The sequence below is a fragment of the Salarias fasciatus genome, chromosome 14 (assembly GCF_902148845.1).
Source record: "Salarias fasciatus chromosome 14, fSalaFa1.1, whole genome shotgun sequence".
Taxonomy (NCBI): Eukaryota; Metazoa; Chordata; class Actinopteri; order Blenniiformes; family Blenniidae; genus Salarias; species Salarias fasciatus.
The window spans coordinates 37,810,293-37,826,471 of record NC_043758.1 but is presented as its reverse complement, the minus strand read 5'-3'; the positions used below and the strand labels follow the sequence as shown (position 1 = coordinate 37,826,471).

At 43.9% G+C, this 16,179-nt stretch overlaps 1 protein-coding gene across 2 annotated transcripts; it reads left to right on the top strand.

Annotated features, from left to right (window-relative positions):
* Nucleotides 1-816: 816 nt before the first annotated feature.
* LOC115399951 (zinc finger protein OZF-like) lies at nucleotides 817-14,383 on the top strand. Of its 2 annotated transcripts, XM_030107612.1 has the most exons (3): nucleotides 817-1,087; nucleotides 4,646-4,942; nucleotides 12,816-14,383. In XM_030107612.1, the coding sequence occupies exons 1-3, from the start codon at nucleotides 916-918 to the stop codon at nucleotides 14,246-14,248; spliced, it is 1,902 nt and encodes a 633-aa protein (XP_029963472.1). In that variant the 5' UTR covers nucleotides 817-915; the 3' UTR covers nucleotides 14,249-14,383. The 2 variants fall into 2 exon arrangements, with proteins under 2 accessions (XP_029963472.1, XP_029963473.1); XM_030107613.1 differs by lacking the exon at nucleotides 4,646-4,942.
* The last annotated feature ends 1,796 nt before the right edge of the window (nucleotides 14,384-16,179 follow it).

Below are 16,179 nucleotides of genomic sequence, written 5' to 3'. Positions count from 1 at the left end.
CTGGTTCAATGAGAGAACTCGGGCAGCTCGGAGGGAGTGTCGCAGAGCTGAGCGCAGGTGGAAGAAGGACAAGCTGCATGTTTCTTTCCAAATTTTGAAAGACTGCTGGCACAGATATCAGAACATCATTGAAGGTGCTAAGAGAGAATATTTGTCAAACATTATTCTGGAGAACCGCCATGACCCACATGTGCTGTATAAAACCATAAGAGGGAGGTAGATGTCAGAGTCCCTTGAGGAAAAATGGAATGCATCATTAATAAAAGAATCCACTGCCAGTGGCAGCAGGGGTGGGAGGGAGACAGCAGAGGGAGGAAATTGTCTCAGATACAACCATGAGTACATCCCGCAAAGAGAGCATTATGAAGAGGGCAGAGGACGTCAAACTGACAAGGCTTAGGCAAGGGCACTGTGGATTAGCTAGTGGGTTGGTGTTAGGAGGGAAACATCCTGATGGGAAATGTGATCACTGTGAATCCTCAGTCAGTGAGTCATGTCATAATGAAATGTCCAGCTTACACAGAACAGAAGAAAATATTGTTTATAAATTTGGAAAAGTTGGGACTAAAAACATATTCACTTACAACAATACTGGGTGAGGAACTGAGTGAGAGGGAGATTGCACGGGGAGTAGTTCACTTTCTTTTGACAACGGGTCTGTACAGCAGGATAGTAGGCCCCAGCAGATGAAGCTGCAATAGCGCAAAACCGCCTGTGTGTGGCAGCAATGCACCGAGTTGTGCCTAGTCTGCCGGAAAAAGAAGAAGAGGAAGTTGCTCTGAACTGGATCAGTTCTTCTCCTCCTGATGAGGTTTGACGAGTCCGTGAGTTCACAAGTCCAGAGAAGGAGGAGTGTCGAGAAACGGCCTGAGTGTTTGTGTCTCCAGAGGAAACATTTCATCTCCTGCAGGAACAATGACTCCAGTTGAGGCTTTGAGAGAGTTTATTCAGCAGCGACTCACTGCTGCTGCTGGAGAAATCTTCACCGCGTTTCAACAAACTCTCCTCCACTACGAGAAGGAGATGAATGTTCAGGACAGACTGCTGGAAATCACAGGAGAACTTCCAGTCCCGTTCTCCAGAGCAGGTATGTTAAAGTGTGGATGAACACTGAGTCTGACTGCTGGAGGCTCGTTCCATTTCTTCTGAAGCAGCAGACAGAAATGAGGCTGCAGCTGCTCTTCTTGACTGCTGTAAAGCCATCCCTCTGTGGAAAAAAAAAGTAAGTGCTGCGATGCGCACTTTATAGTAGGCGTTACGGTAACAGCGCGGGCAAGCACATGTCACTGTATAAAGGACTTATATCTTATATATATATATATATATATATATATATATATATATATATATATATATATATATATATATATATATATATGTATGTATATATATATATATATGTATGTATTTATATATATATATATATATATATATATATATATATATATATATATATATAAAACAAAAATCCCTCTGATATCCACAGACCATTTCACCTCAGCATGACAGTAGACCATCCCAGAGTGTCACTCAGCTAATCTCAGACCAATCTGATGTGGCATTTCAAAATAAGACCCCTCCGAAAATAGAATTTCTTGGATTATATTTACCCTAAATTAAAAAAAATATATATTTATAAAAAAATCCCTGTAATATCCACAAACCATTTCACTTTCAGCTGATGGTAGGCCAGCCCAGGATGCCACTCACAAATTTTCAGAACAATCTGATGTGGCATTTCAAAATGAGAGCCCCATAAATAACATAACTTTTGATGTGTTGTCAACACAACTTCAAATTTTAAAATGTGTCAAACAAAAGAAAAGTCAAAGTCTCCCACGCTAACTGCGTAGGGCGGCACCTATCTCCGAGTCGTAACCCCAGGCCACACAGCTACTGTGAGTAGTAGTGGAAGCTACAGTGGGGGGGTTAGACCTCTGGTAGCTCTGCGTGTTCGACTCCCATTCTATATATGCTGAGCACCTGGCTAGAAGGCAGTAGGTACCATTTTTAAGGTTTTTGGTATGACCTCCCGGTTGTGAGGCGGATGCTCTACCACTAGGCCATCACTCCGGTACAAATACCAAACCGATTTTACATTTCAGGTCCACATCCTTTGGAGGTCCTTCAGGCACGTCAAGCAGCAATCACACAAAAGCAGGAGAGATAGGATGGATGGATGGATGGAGAACCACCACAAAACCTTTTGTACTGCAGCTAACACTGAGTGTAAAACATATAAAACAGTAACTTTATCTGAAACACAGAATATTACAAAAGTAATCATAAAAATTGTAGCGTTGCCAGGTGATTGCAACAATGCATCCTGATTCAAGAGCACAAGAGGCATTTCCACTGCTGTGTCCTGGCTTTTTGCAGCTGCCCTCTGTGCACTGTTCACAGAACCATGTCCCTTTATACATTTTCTTTCTTTTGCCATACAGATCGAATGGGACACCAGTGACAGATGGTTCCGCTACAATTTTTATGATTACTTTTGTAATCTTCTGTGTTTCAGATAAAGTTACTGTTTGTTTACTGGTGTTTGACACATGTTAAAATTTGAAGTTGTGTTGACAACACATCAAAAGTTATGTTATTTATGGGGCTCTCATTTTGAAATGCCACATCAGATTGTTCTGAAAATTTGTGAGTGGCATCCTGGGCTGGCCTACCATCAGCTGAAAGTGAAATGGTTTGTGGATATCAGAGGAATTTTTTTATATATATTTTTTTAAATTTAGGGTAAATATAATCCAAGAAATTCTATTTTTGGAGGGCTCTTATTTTGAAATGCCACATCAGATTGGTCTGAGATTAGCTGAGTGACATCCTGGGATGGCCTACTGTCAGGCTGAGTTGAAATGGTTTGTGGATATCAGGGATTTTTTTATATATAAGTCCTTTATACATGTGGTTGTCTGCGCTGTTACCGTAATGCCTAGTATAAGCGCACACTGTGGCACTTAGTTTTTGTCACAGGAGTGATTTTAGCTTCAGCGTCAAACAACATGTGTATCAGAAACGCTGTTTGCAAACAGAAGCAGTGATTTATTGAGCCTCAGTCTGAGCTAACATGCTAACTTGACTGTGGTTTCTGCAGCTTTTACGGTGAATGTTTAGAATAGAGACATTAGCAGGTCTGCCGATGGGGGACAGACCGCTGGAGAAGGTGAGGTCTGGGATTTAGCCTGCTCCAGACCAGGATCAGGTCCAGGATTTAGCCTGCTCCAGACCAGGATCAGGTCCAGGATTTAGCCTGCTCCAGACCAGGATCAGGTCCAGGATTTAGCCTGCTCCAGACCAGGATCAGGTCCAGGATTTAGCCTGCTCCAGACCAGGATCAGGTCCAGGATTTATTCAGTCTCATCCCTTTTTCCAGTCAGAAGTTCCCACAAGCAGAAACCAATTTTCATTCTGTTGCTCTCTACACATTGTTATCACATTCAAACATTCAGCAAGATCCACTGCCAGTATTTAAACTTTCGTGATATCAGTAAATTCAGTCATTTTAGATTATGATCTTTTCCTTAGATAAGTCATATGCAGACTCTCTCTCTCTCTCTCTCTCTCTCTCTCTCTCTCTCTCTCTCTCTCTCTCTCTCTCTCTCTCTCTCTCTCTCTTTCTCTCTTTCTCTCTCTCGTGTGTGTGTGTGTGTGTCAGTCAATATGAGATATTGCTTGCTGGTAACCAGACTGTAGTTAATTAATAAATACATCAATCAAAATTTGATGAATGAATTGGGTTTTTTTTTATTTTGACTTAAAACCAGTGTGTTGTGAGTCAGCCTATAGGTGAAGGTCATACAGTGACCTTTGAACTTCCCACTTCTTTCTGCTGACTGCTTCACTGACTGACAGTCATAAAACAGGGAGGCTTTTTGACCAAATGTCCACATATTGGAACTGACTGAAGCCTTTGGTTAACAGAGGAAACCAGAGGAACAGGAGAGGTGGGGGTGGGGGGTCGTTAGTCGGGGGAGGGGTGCGGTGAGGGGTTGGGGCTGGATCTTCAGAGGAGACTGGAGAGGTCCAGCCTCCTCTAATGCTTCCATGAGAACTCAGAATCAACCGATCATCAACCAGGCTGATCATCGGGCCGATATTCTGCATTTGGTGCGTTGGTTTTGGCCCTGAGAAAACCACATGGGTCTATCTGTCATGAGAGCTTCCTGTTCCGGTGGAGAGAAGGACGCCACTCTGGTTGTTGTGATGATTCTGTGTGTTCTCATCCTGGCTCGGTCTTTTGTGCAGCCAAATCAGCCTGAAGCCTCTTGTTTTGGACTGGATGAGCCTGGATCAGTCCTGTGCCTCAGTAAAGCTTTCAGCTGGCCTGGACATTACAGTAACTCTGACAGAATAATGATGTGTTCAGGTGTTGCTGGGAAAAAAAAAACATTTCTGAACCAGATCAAACTGTAAACTTCCCACTAACGTTTGAGAGCTGAGAGAAGCCAATGTAGCATCCAGACAGCTTCCTCATTTCTTCTTCAAACCTCACAGCTGCTGTCAGGTTTCTATAAAGGAGCAGTTTAATTAGTTTTAAATGTCTCTGTTTTAAGTGCAGCCTGTCCTGTCTCATCCATCCCTCACTGTAAAACATTCACATCCGTCTCATCAGGGACTTTGTCTTGTTTCCCTCCAGAGAGTCCACAGCAACACATTAGTAACCAGAAGACCAGTTCCAGTGGTGAGCAGGAGGAACATGAAGCTCCACACATTAAAGAGGAGGAGGATCTTGTTGAGATGAGCGTTACTGATGGTGGAAGTGAGGATTCCCACCACTCTGTGAGAGACTCCACCACCCGGAGACTCACTGCTGCTGCTGTGGAAATCTTCAACCTGTTTCAACAAACTATTGTCCAGTACCAGGAGAAGATTGATCGCCGACACAGACTGCTGGACGTCATCTTCCAGCCTGAAATCAAGTTACACAGAATCGGTATGTTAAAGTGAGAATGAACAATGAGTGTGACTGCTGGAGGATCTCCACTGTTGTGGCTCTTTGGTTGTTGATCTGACCACAAAAAAGTCACTGTTAACTCGCCCCACACCACAGGAACATGGGACACAGTGTTATTTCCACACATCCGACAACTGGGTCTTTGCTGGCTTTCATCTTCAGGGGAGACTGGGGCCAAATTTGGCCTGATCATCCTGTAGTAGCCTTTAAAGGTGCTTTAAGGAGTTTGCACATTTTATGCGAAACAGCGCCCCCTGCAGGCCGTGGGCGTAATGCAGCTTAGTGAAAAACTCGTCCCTGTGGCTCGCGTGCACGGAAGAGGGGGACTCCGTCTTCGCTCGTTTAGTAGCGCTCAAGTAAGATTTAAAGGGGCTGTATCATGCAAAACTCACTTTTTGTATGTTGTTATATAGTTATGTACTCACCAAAAACACCCCCAAAGCATTTTTTTCCTTCGTGCCTGTATGTTTGAGCTTTCCTCGTTGTTGTGCTGCTCAGAGAGGCAGCCCCTCCCGCACCCGTGAAAACGCTCTGTTTTCCCACGCTCACGTCACATGGAGAAGATGGCTCCCCTGAGCCCCCCTCCCACAGGCCCTCGGCTATCAGCGTTGCTGCTTTTTTCTAACTCTGATTACGGAGATAAACTTTAACCATCGTCTGAAAGCAACAGTCAAGCAAGAGCAAGAGTCTGAAGGGTCTGCGCTTGGTGAGTTTCTAACAGGAAAAGACGTTTTCGCTTGTATTTCCGTGTAGAGAAGCTAGAGCTAAAGAGCTAAAGCTAACCCTTAGAGACGCTAACGAAGCGCTGATTGGCTGAAGTACGCTGTCAGTCAAAGTCCACAGGGGGAGAGGCGGGATTTCCAGTGAAACAGAGCGTTTTCTCTTCCGGGTTTCAGAATTAGCCCCAGAAAATCTTTTATTTCACACAAAATGACTTCTTCTTTGCGCCAAAAATAAACTATTACCATGTTAATGCCATTTCTAGGGTTTGGACTAGCTAAAAAAGCATGATACAGCCCCTTTAAGTTTCTTTTACCTGGTGGGGTCTGTGCTGGAGCTGTGGCAGTGCTAGAAGCCAGTCTTTTCTTACTTTCTGGAAGATCCTGCTCAGTTGTTGCTCACTAAGCATCTGGCAGAGTAATGGCGGACAAAACGAAACCTAACCAGCTGGAGCGTTCATTATGTCATTCCTTTCAAATTCTCCCCAAAAAAATGCTGGAGCCGGACCGGCACTGCAACTTTCAAGTGACAATTTAGCGCTGTTAGAGGTACTTGTAATGAATATGTCAGGGCACATTGTACACATCATTAAAAATGTGTAACATATTTATGGTGGAAAATAAGTATTTTTAAGGCTGTAAAACTCCTTAATGCACCTTTAAGCACACTTTGGTGTGGAAGTGTAATAACAGCAGCAGCACCGTATTCCACTTTAGGAAACAAATGCAGTGCACAGTGCAGTGAACCCAAAGTAGTAATGAGTTGCTGCGGGACGGTTTAAGCTCCCATTAATCCACTTCCATCCACATTAGATTTTTTTATTACAGTTTTTCTCTGTTGGTTTGGCTCATTTCTTGAAACAGAAATTTCATCCTCAAAGCAACATGGACAAACCTCCAAAGTCCTCTGCAACTGCTCACAACAGAACAGCTTTTCCCATCCGTTTCATCCAGTTGCTGATGTGTTCGTACATGTCTCAGTGTCTCAGAACATCTTAAAGTAAGGATAGATTTAGCTCCATTTCCAAATGAATAGACATAAACTGATGGATTGATTCTCAGTTTAATGGTTGTTGGTGAGGAGGGGGAATAGGAGGGTGAGGAGGGCTACATGTGGCGAGCGGAAAAAGGACGCTTCCCTGCAACACTTAAATCTCTCTGCATTGACCTTATTTTGCTCACCTCTGTTTTAGTGAGAACAATGAGTCTGTGTCTTTGATGCACACAGGCGGTTGATGCGGGGCTGCACTGTGGAAAGGAATAAACGCAAATCATCCTCTACCTGCAGCCGTGACCGGTACTTGTTTTTAATCATTGTCAATGCGGAAAACCCGCACTCACACAAGTATGTGGAGGTGCAGGGGATGAGCGCATTCACAGCCTCTTTGGTGAGGTGGGGGAACTCGGTCTCCACAGACAGCCAGAAGTGTGCAAGTGACACCATGCTCATCTTTTGTTTCAAGTCCATATTAGAGTTCAGCTCGACAAGGGCCTCCTCCTCTTGCATGGTCAGTCCGTCACGGGGTGTCACTGGGAAAGAAAACGGATTTCTCACCCACTGATTTGCCAAGGTCTCCTCTCCAAAATAGTCTCCAAACTGCTCACGCAACCCCTTCAAATGTGCAATGACCACTTGTTTCACACAGTCCAGTTGCAGTCCTGTCTTCTTCACAACATCCTCCAAGGTTGGGAACATTTTCACCGAACCCCTTTCAATACGAGCACACCACAGATCTAACTTTTTTCTGTATGCAGACTTTATCATTTGTAAAAATATACGACACTCGTTGCCTCGCAGGTGTTCAGTGTGTTTATCCGGTCGAAGATATCAGACAGATATGCCAGCATTGCAACCCACTTACCATCCTCCATATGCTTCACCAGTGGGGAGTTGATTTCGGCGAGGAACATGAGGACTTCCTCGCGCAGATCACACAAGTGGGTGAGGACCTTGCCCCGCGACAGCCACCGGACCTCGGAGTGCAGGAGCAGCTGATGGAATTGAGCGCCCATCTCATTGCAGCAGGCGGAGAAGAGACGGGCATTCATGGCACGTGATTTAATTAGGTTGGCAATTTTTACTGCCTCATCCAGGACCGCGCACAGCTCTTCGGGCATCTTCTTGGTCGCCAAAGCCTGGCGATGAATGATGCAGTGTGACCAAACAGCGGCGGGCGCCACCGCCTACACCTGTTTCACCAGACCGCTGTGGCGGCCTGTCATTGCCCTCGCACCATCGGTACATATTCCACAACAGCGGATCCAATCAATATGATTTTCCTGCATGAAGTGATTCAAAGCCTTGAAAATTTCTGCAGCTGTAGCTGTAGTTGGCAGAGGATGGCAAAATAAAAACTCCTGGACATCGAGCTCTTCAATAAAGCGTACGTACACCATGAGCTGGGCACAGTTAGCAACATCAGTGGACTCGTCCAGTTGAATGGAGAAGAAAGGGCTCTCAGAGCATCCAGCACCTGTAGCTTCACATCAGCTGCCATGTCAGAGATGCGGCGCTGGATGGTGTTGTAAGACAACGGGATGGAATCCAGCTTGGCAGCAGCAGCTTCACCCGTGAGCACCGAACACATATCTTTGGCAGCAGGGAGGAGCAATGTCTCGCCAATGTTGTGGGGTTTCCCCGCTTTTGCAACGCGCAACGCTACGCGGTGTGATCCGCGATGCTTCCGTTGCCTTGGTATTCACAGTGTCAAACGCTTCAATTACTTTCTTCTGTGACCGCAATTCATTAAGTTTCCTATCAAAAAACTCGCGGCTTGGTGGTTAAAGTTTGATGCTTCGTTTCAATGTGACGCCGGAGTTTACATGGCCGTATGCTGTCATTAGCTAGCACCTCCTTGCAGATGACACACTGCGGCAGTGGAACATCATCAGAACCAATATATGAAAAGCCAAACTTTAAATAATCAGGGTCATACTTCTTCCTTTTTCTGCTCGTCCCAGACTCTGTGCCCTCTCTCCCTTTCACTTGAGTACCTAAAAATTGATCCGTCTTGCCTTTTGTCGCTTGACACTTTTTTCTTCTTCTCAGTTTTATTTTATCTCTGGCCGCGCCTCCCCTGAAGCCCTCTGGCGCCCCCCAGGGGAGGCGCGCCTCACACTTTGAAAACCGCTAGTCTAGAAGAGTCCATTTGATCTTTTTTACCTGGTGGAGGCCCAGCATGGCCACAATCCAGCAGTCTTGTGAAGAGAATGTACTGACTCTGCTTGGCAGGGTAGAGGATTAGATTGCTCTTTTTTCGAGGGCATGTCAAACTCAGGAGAAGATAGACAGATATAAAGATCGCAAACAAACATGTTGATGGCCAAATCTGAGGTCTTTTGATGTTTTCAGAAAGCTTTTGGGGCAAACCATGGACTGTATATAGAAGTGGACGGGACATGTGGCTGAAAACATGAAGTCTACCCGGAAGTGTCAAAAACTTGCAATATCACAGTGTCCACCAGGGGCTGGCTCCAAAAAGGCTGTGACTCCATAGACTCCCATTCAAAATGAAACATCAATGAAACTGGATCGGCTGAGTTTCTATAGTTCAGAATTGTTTTTCATTGCATTTCATCATCTGGAAAAGAGATCAGCTGGTCCATCTGAAAATATATAATTACTGAATTTTATATAGAGCGTTCAAGTTTTCATAGTGAGGGGGCGTGGCTACTTGATTGACAGGTCTGCTCTGGAATGCTTGACAGATCCTTCTAGCGGCTTTCAGCAGGTTTATGTTAAGGAGTCTGACATTAAGATTATGTTCTCATCTAATTATTATTTTCCACAGTGACTCAGTTTGTTGACTAGTTTTAGTTAGTTGTTCATTCATTGTAACCAGGACTAGTTCCTGGATTAACTACTCAAAAAGACCCTCAAAGCGTTCATAGCGGCCAAGCGTTCATAGTGACGTCGCTTTTTGATCCTTCGATGTCGGCTCTTCCTATCATTGTGAAGCAGAATTCACCAAGCGTTGGATTGTTCACCCACTAATATGGAACGTGCGCTGGGATTAGACCGTCGTGTGACAGGTTAGTTTTACCCTACTGATGATGTGTTGTTGCAATAGTAATCCTAGTAACTAGCAATAGTAATTACTATTGCGGCAAACACACAGGACCTGCCAAACAGTGTGTCTGCTCCTCAGCGGCCATCTTAGACGTGTCTAGGCGGTAGTGTGACGAGAGCTACGGAAGCCGCAGTGGTATAGTGTGTGTGTTTTTTCGACTGACGATGCTCAATGCTAATGCTGCATTTGCCAAAGAGAAAAATCATTCAAAGTTATCGTCCACAACATCTTCATCCGACAGATATTTGTCCATTTTACACTACACTGGGGAAAAAAAGCACCGTGTGTAGCCTCAGGTTGCCCCGGAAACAATGAGCCGTACTGCACATGCGTGCGGCAGCCGTAAACAAAGCTTTCAGTTCAGAGGTCAACAAAACCACCAAAACGTTTATCTCTGTAATATGCTTGATAGGAGTCCAGAGGCGTTTGGCAGCGTGAGGATGTTTATTCCAAGAGCAGGGATCAGAAACATGCGTTAGCATCGACAGTGGGAAAAAAACACACACACAAAACACTGCGGCGTCCGTAGCTCTCGTCACACCACCGCCTAGACATATAGACATAGATATCTAGATGTAGGTGTCTAGATACGGGTGGATACCAAGTAGTAAATTCAAATCGAACATATATCTGCATATATGACACATCTCGTGACACCGGGCTGTCATGGAGGAGAGGCGTGAGCGGGCCATGATGAAATATTGGTGAAACTAATGAGTTTTTAGAGGATTAAAGCCGTTTTGCTAGCAGCGCTATACATGCCCCATCTGCTAACAGTATAGGGATGTGCGCCGCTCGATTTTGGATCTAACTTTCTCCCGAAGCAATGTTGGGATCAGAAAAGCCTTCTGGGTGAGTATATTGTTGTACTTCATTCCATAAACAACGTGAAAACTGTTTAAACCGAACTTATCCTTTAACTTTTCCTTGTATGGTTGGGCTTTGTATTTTTCTACTTTTCTTTCTACGTTTTTTGCTGCTGCGACCCTGCAATTTCCCCATGCGGGACAAATAAAGGACTTTTAATTTAGTTTCCTTCTCCTTTTTCGTCTCCACGTAGTTTTTCTGAATTGTGCAGTCGTGTACGGCAGCTATTTTGTTGGCGGTGAGAACCGCAAAGTCCCACGCATTTTTTCCCAGAGCAAAATTGGTTTAGGTACCAGCTTTGGCGCAGGGGAGCCGCTGCACAATGTGTGGGGCTCGTTTTGTGCGCAGCGAGCTTTATAGGCAAAGCCCCAGAGCTTTTGGAAGTGAACTGTGGCGTTATGCTGAACTGTAAGACTGTTTTGCCAAATGATTTTAGAGTTTTTAAAATTTAATTTCTGTATCACGCAATGAGGAAAAACTGAAACTGAAAAAAAGGGTCCCCAGGCAAACTGTAGGATTTATCCATTCGTACTTGCACTTATGAATGTGTATAAATTTAAGTTCAACTCTGACAAGGCGTTCACACAAAACCTAGTGGTAGAAAAATTAAACTACAAATAGAAACATGAAGAGAGTCACAGCGGCTGCAAACGCAGCATCTGTCTCTGTGTGCTGAAGTTAAAAATACTCCAATATTGAAAATACGAGGGGGGACCCAAAAGAAACAGGTCTGTGGTTATAAAAGAAAACTAAGAATGATTTCAGACTTTTGGCTGTTAGATGTCGCTATAGCATAGCCTGAAGCATAACTGTGACAAATTTCACCTCCCAAAGACACACAGGCAGCTCACACGCAGTGTTTATGTTATTACAGTCCCGCCCCCTTCTTCGAAAAATCCCAAAATGGTCCCGCGCCTCTTAACCACGGAGCAGAAACAGGCTCGCGAGGACATGTGCCAGGAGCTGAAAAGGCAGCTGGAGGACGATGGAGGCTGTTTGGGAAGAAAATCACTGCTGCGGTGCTCCGGGAGGCGGTCAGGCTGAAGCGCCGGCGCTGTGGGAGAGGGGGGACTGTTTTACGCACAGTTCCCGATGAAAAACGGCATGGCCCTGCTGCCCCATCCGCCGGATTCCCTCGATTTAGCCCCGTGCGACTTCTGTCTCTTCCCAAGAATGAACAAGGAACTGAAGGGCGGAGATTTGATGACGTGGAAGAGGTGCAAAAAAAATCAAAGAAAGCTCTTAAAGGGACCATTACACAGGAGCATGCTGACTGCAATGAGCAATGGAAATCCCAGCTGCAGCGCTGGATTCAAGCCGAAGGAGAGGACTTTGAAGGTGACAGTTTTGATTAAATGTGAAAATAAAATAAAAAAATAAGAAGTTATAACCACAGTCCAGTTTTTTTTTTTTTTTTTTGGATCCCCCCTCGTACTTAATTTATAATTTCATCTGAACAGAAACAGACATTTGTTTGTGGCTGTAAAAGAAGCTGTGACAGCTGGTTAAAATGTACGTTCAGTACTCAGGGAAGTTTTCTTGAACAGTGTGGAAGTTTTCACAGTGCAGCTGATCTGTTTGCTGGGAGCTCGGAGCGGCTTCTCAGGAGGTCAGTGCGCTGATCGACTGATTCTGTCTGAGGATTCTACTGGGCTCTGTGGGTTCAATGACACACTGGCAAAACCCTGGTAAGAATCCCAAATTTAGGGCCTGTTCTATGCAAAGATTTATAAATGAGGTCCCAAGTTTCCAAGTCTCTCATGCTGTGGTCTGTTGGATGGGAAGTCCTTCATCCAGCTGCAGAGGTGCATGATGGAACTAAGACGGCTTGGTTCCCTCACTGGCCTGAACAATAAAGTTGTGGACATTGATGTTTATTGAAGAGGCGTTTCCTGAGAACATTTAAAAGCAGGAAGTCTCGTCATCCCTCCGTCTCAGGTAGCGTGGTAAACAGTTAACAGAATGTTGAGTGAACATGAGAAAATGTGAGTGAATACACCACCCAGAAAAAGTTCGTCCATGAAATGATTCATTCAGTAGCTAAAGGTGCTCATCCAGCAATAATATAAGGACTTCATGCTGTTTTTAACATTTGAATTAAAGTTTTCAGTTTTACCACCTCAGTCCCAGTTTTTTTTAAGCTACTGTAGAAGTAATGAAACTAATCTTTTATATTGTCCTTTTTTGTCCCTGCAGAGCTCCAACAGCACCGTGACTGTAGAGAGGAGCAGGAAACAAACTACTGTCTAGAAAAGGAGGAAGCAGAACCTTTAGAGATCAAAGAGGAACCAGAAGAACCAGAACCTCCACAGATCAAAGAGGAACCAGAAGATCCAGGACCTCCACTGATAAAACAAGAACCAGAAGAACCAGGACTTCTACAGTCTCCAGAGGACCAGGAGGAACCAGGGCCTCCAGAGATTGAGGAGCGCGAGGATCTCGGTAGCAGCCAGACTGGAGCGCTTCCTGTTGTGATGTTTGAAAGTGAAACCTTGAAGGTTCCTTCTGTTGAGGAGCAGAGTGGCCTGAGTGAACCAGAAGAAGAACCAGACACTGAGCAGCTCCTCTCTCAGGACTCTGAAGTCCACCATGAGAACAAACTGACTGACTGTCCAGTTTCAGAGAAGCAGGCTGAATGTGAGGAAACATGTGGTGAACCTGTCCGTAAAAAACCAAAACTATGTCAGAAGGTGACAACGGTCACTGATAAGAAGAAAACTTGTGACACATGTGGAAAAAGCTTCAGTCAACAGAGTCATTTGTTGGTCCATATGAGGATCCACACAGGTGAGAAGCCGTATTCTTGTGAAACATGTGGGAAAAGTTTCAGTCGACAGAGCATTTTGTTGAAGCACATGAGAACTCACACAGGTGAGAAGCCTTATTCTTGTGACACGTGTGGAAAAAGCTTCTGTGAGAAGAGTAATCTGTTGCGCCATATGAGGTTTCACACAAATGAGAAGCCGTATTCTTGTGAAACATGTGGGAAAAGTTTCATTTTGCGGTGTACTTTGTTGCGCCACATGAGAGTTCACACAGGTGAGAAACCTTATTCTTGTGACACATGTGGAAAAAGCTTCAGTGAGAAGAGTAATTTGTTGAGCCACATGAGAACTCACACAGGTGAGAAGCCACATTCTTGTGGAACATGTGGAAAAAGTTTCGGTCAACAGAGTAATTTGTTGTGCCACACAAGGATTCACACAGCTGAGAAGCCGTACTCTTGTGAAACATGTGGAAAAAGCTTCAGTGAGAAGAGTAATTTGTTGAGCCACATGAGAACTCACACAGGTGGGAAGCCATATTCTTGTGAAACATGTGGAAAAAGTTTCAGTCAACAGAGTCATTTGTTGTGCCACACAAGGATTCACACAGGTGAGAAGCCATATTCTTGCGGAACATGTGGAAAAAGTTTCAGTCAACAGAGTCATTTGTTAGGCCACACAAGGATTCACACAGGTGAGAAGCCGTATTCCTGTGAAACATGTGGAAAAAGTTTCAGAAATCAGAGTCCTTTGTTGGTCCACATGAGGACTCACACAGGTGAGAAGCCGTATTTTTGTGAAACATGTGGGAAGAGATTTCCTCATCGTAGTTCACTGCTGCACCACCTTAAACGTCACAAATAGATGAAGCCATGAAGGACTCTCTTGTAGAGCTCATTCTGGAAGTTCAACTTGATCCCCGAACCACAAGAGAGCATCCAGTTTAAAGGAAATGTTCCACATTCAAACGCTGTTGAGACCAGATCCACCTTCAGGAATGTTTTTTTTTTTTTTTAATGATATGTCACAAAAATGTGAAATTTTAAGAACGGTAAATAAAATGTTGCTTTATAGTGAACATGGCTGAGTGGTAGAGGTCGACCGATATATCGGGTCGATATTTGGACATTTTTTGCCATCGGCCATCAGCCGTATTTTCTTTTAAAAAGCCGATTTTTGATCTGTTGTATAAAATGATGCAATTTTTGATCAGGCACATGTGCGGGCAGCTAAAGCTGCCCCTCAAGAAAGGACCCCTGTGGCACGCTGCTGCGTTCATTTACGTCAGAGCGGAGTGTGCCCGGTGGAATCCAGGCTGTGGAAAAAGCCTGGTCCTGTTGCATCTGCAATGAATAATGGATTTGTTGAACATTTCAACGTTTTTGTGGCTCTATGGCTCCAGTCTGCAGCGTATCAGTGTTTACTGCAGGAAAAAAGTGTGGCCGGGGAGCGCATGGTGCCGCGGTGCTAACGCTGCTAACGTTGCTAACACTGCTGTGTTCAACTGTTGGAGAATTTTTTTTTTTTCTTCTTTTTCTCCGTTGTCCAGGCGCTGCACAATTTAGCTTGGGCAGGGCACCCAGGCTGAAAAGGTCCGGCGGAAACCCTGCATATTGTTAACTTCAAATGCTACTTTGTGATAAGTTTTAGCAGTAAGAGATTAGCGTGGTCTGAGCTGACTTGACTTGTGCGTGTTCAACCGTGTTGGTGAAAACACATCACTACTGTAGTTAACAACAGAACAAAGTAAATAGGAGGAAATGGCGAGAGTAAAAACAAAAAGTAAATAATCAATCATGGGGCTTTTTCTGAAACATGTATTAGCCACCCGCAAATTCCTCCACATAATGCATGACCAGAGTTGTTTTTATTTGTGTGTATGTTTTTTTTTTTTTTTTTACAGCCTTGTTTCTGACTGCTTTTGTTCAAATTATATTAAAGTTTAAATTTCTTTTTTGACACTTTAAGAAGAGTGTGAATGTTTACTACTGCTTGTTACATTGTGTGTTTACTCAGACAAAATATTTCATTGTTTTGAAAGCTGAATAAATGTTCAGAGGACTGGACACGACTTGTAATAGATTTCTTTTAGTTGCTCAGAAATTGCTGTTTCACAAAAATGTGATATATATACACACACACACACACACACACACACACACACACACACACACATATATATATATATATACATACATACGTTTATTAAAAAATCGGCCTAAATGTCAAATTGGAAAAATCGGCTATGCGTATCGGCATCGGCTGCCCAAATTTGGAAAAAATCGGCATCGGCCCCCAAAAAACCCATATCGGTCTCGACCTCTACTGAGTAGTAATTTAACTTCTTATTTTTTTATGCTTCATGAGGAAAAAAAACCTATTTGCTTCTATGCAACACATGAATGCTCACAAAATATCTCAAAACTTGTGTGGAATGTAATCTGTGCAACAAGTCTTAAAACTGATTACATTCACCATCATATGTCATCCATTTGTCTAAACCAAAGGTTCAGTTGAAACAATCAAGATGTTTTGGTGTTCATCCAACTCTGTAATACTTAAACAGGAGAAGGTTCCAATGAATACACACCAGGATGTCAGTTAACATGATGTCACATCACACATTACTTGTCATCTATTCCTCAAATCCAAATTATTCTGCCAGGAATTTGGTCTAAATCAGCATTAGGATAGCTCCATTCCTGCTGGTGAAAATTATTGCAATGTGTTCCCACAAACACACAAACCCATTTTAATGAGAGTCAAAATTTGTCAAATTGAAATGTTTGAAATTT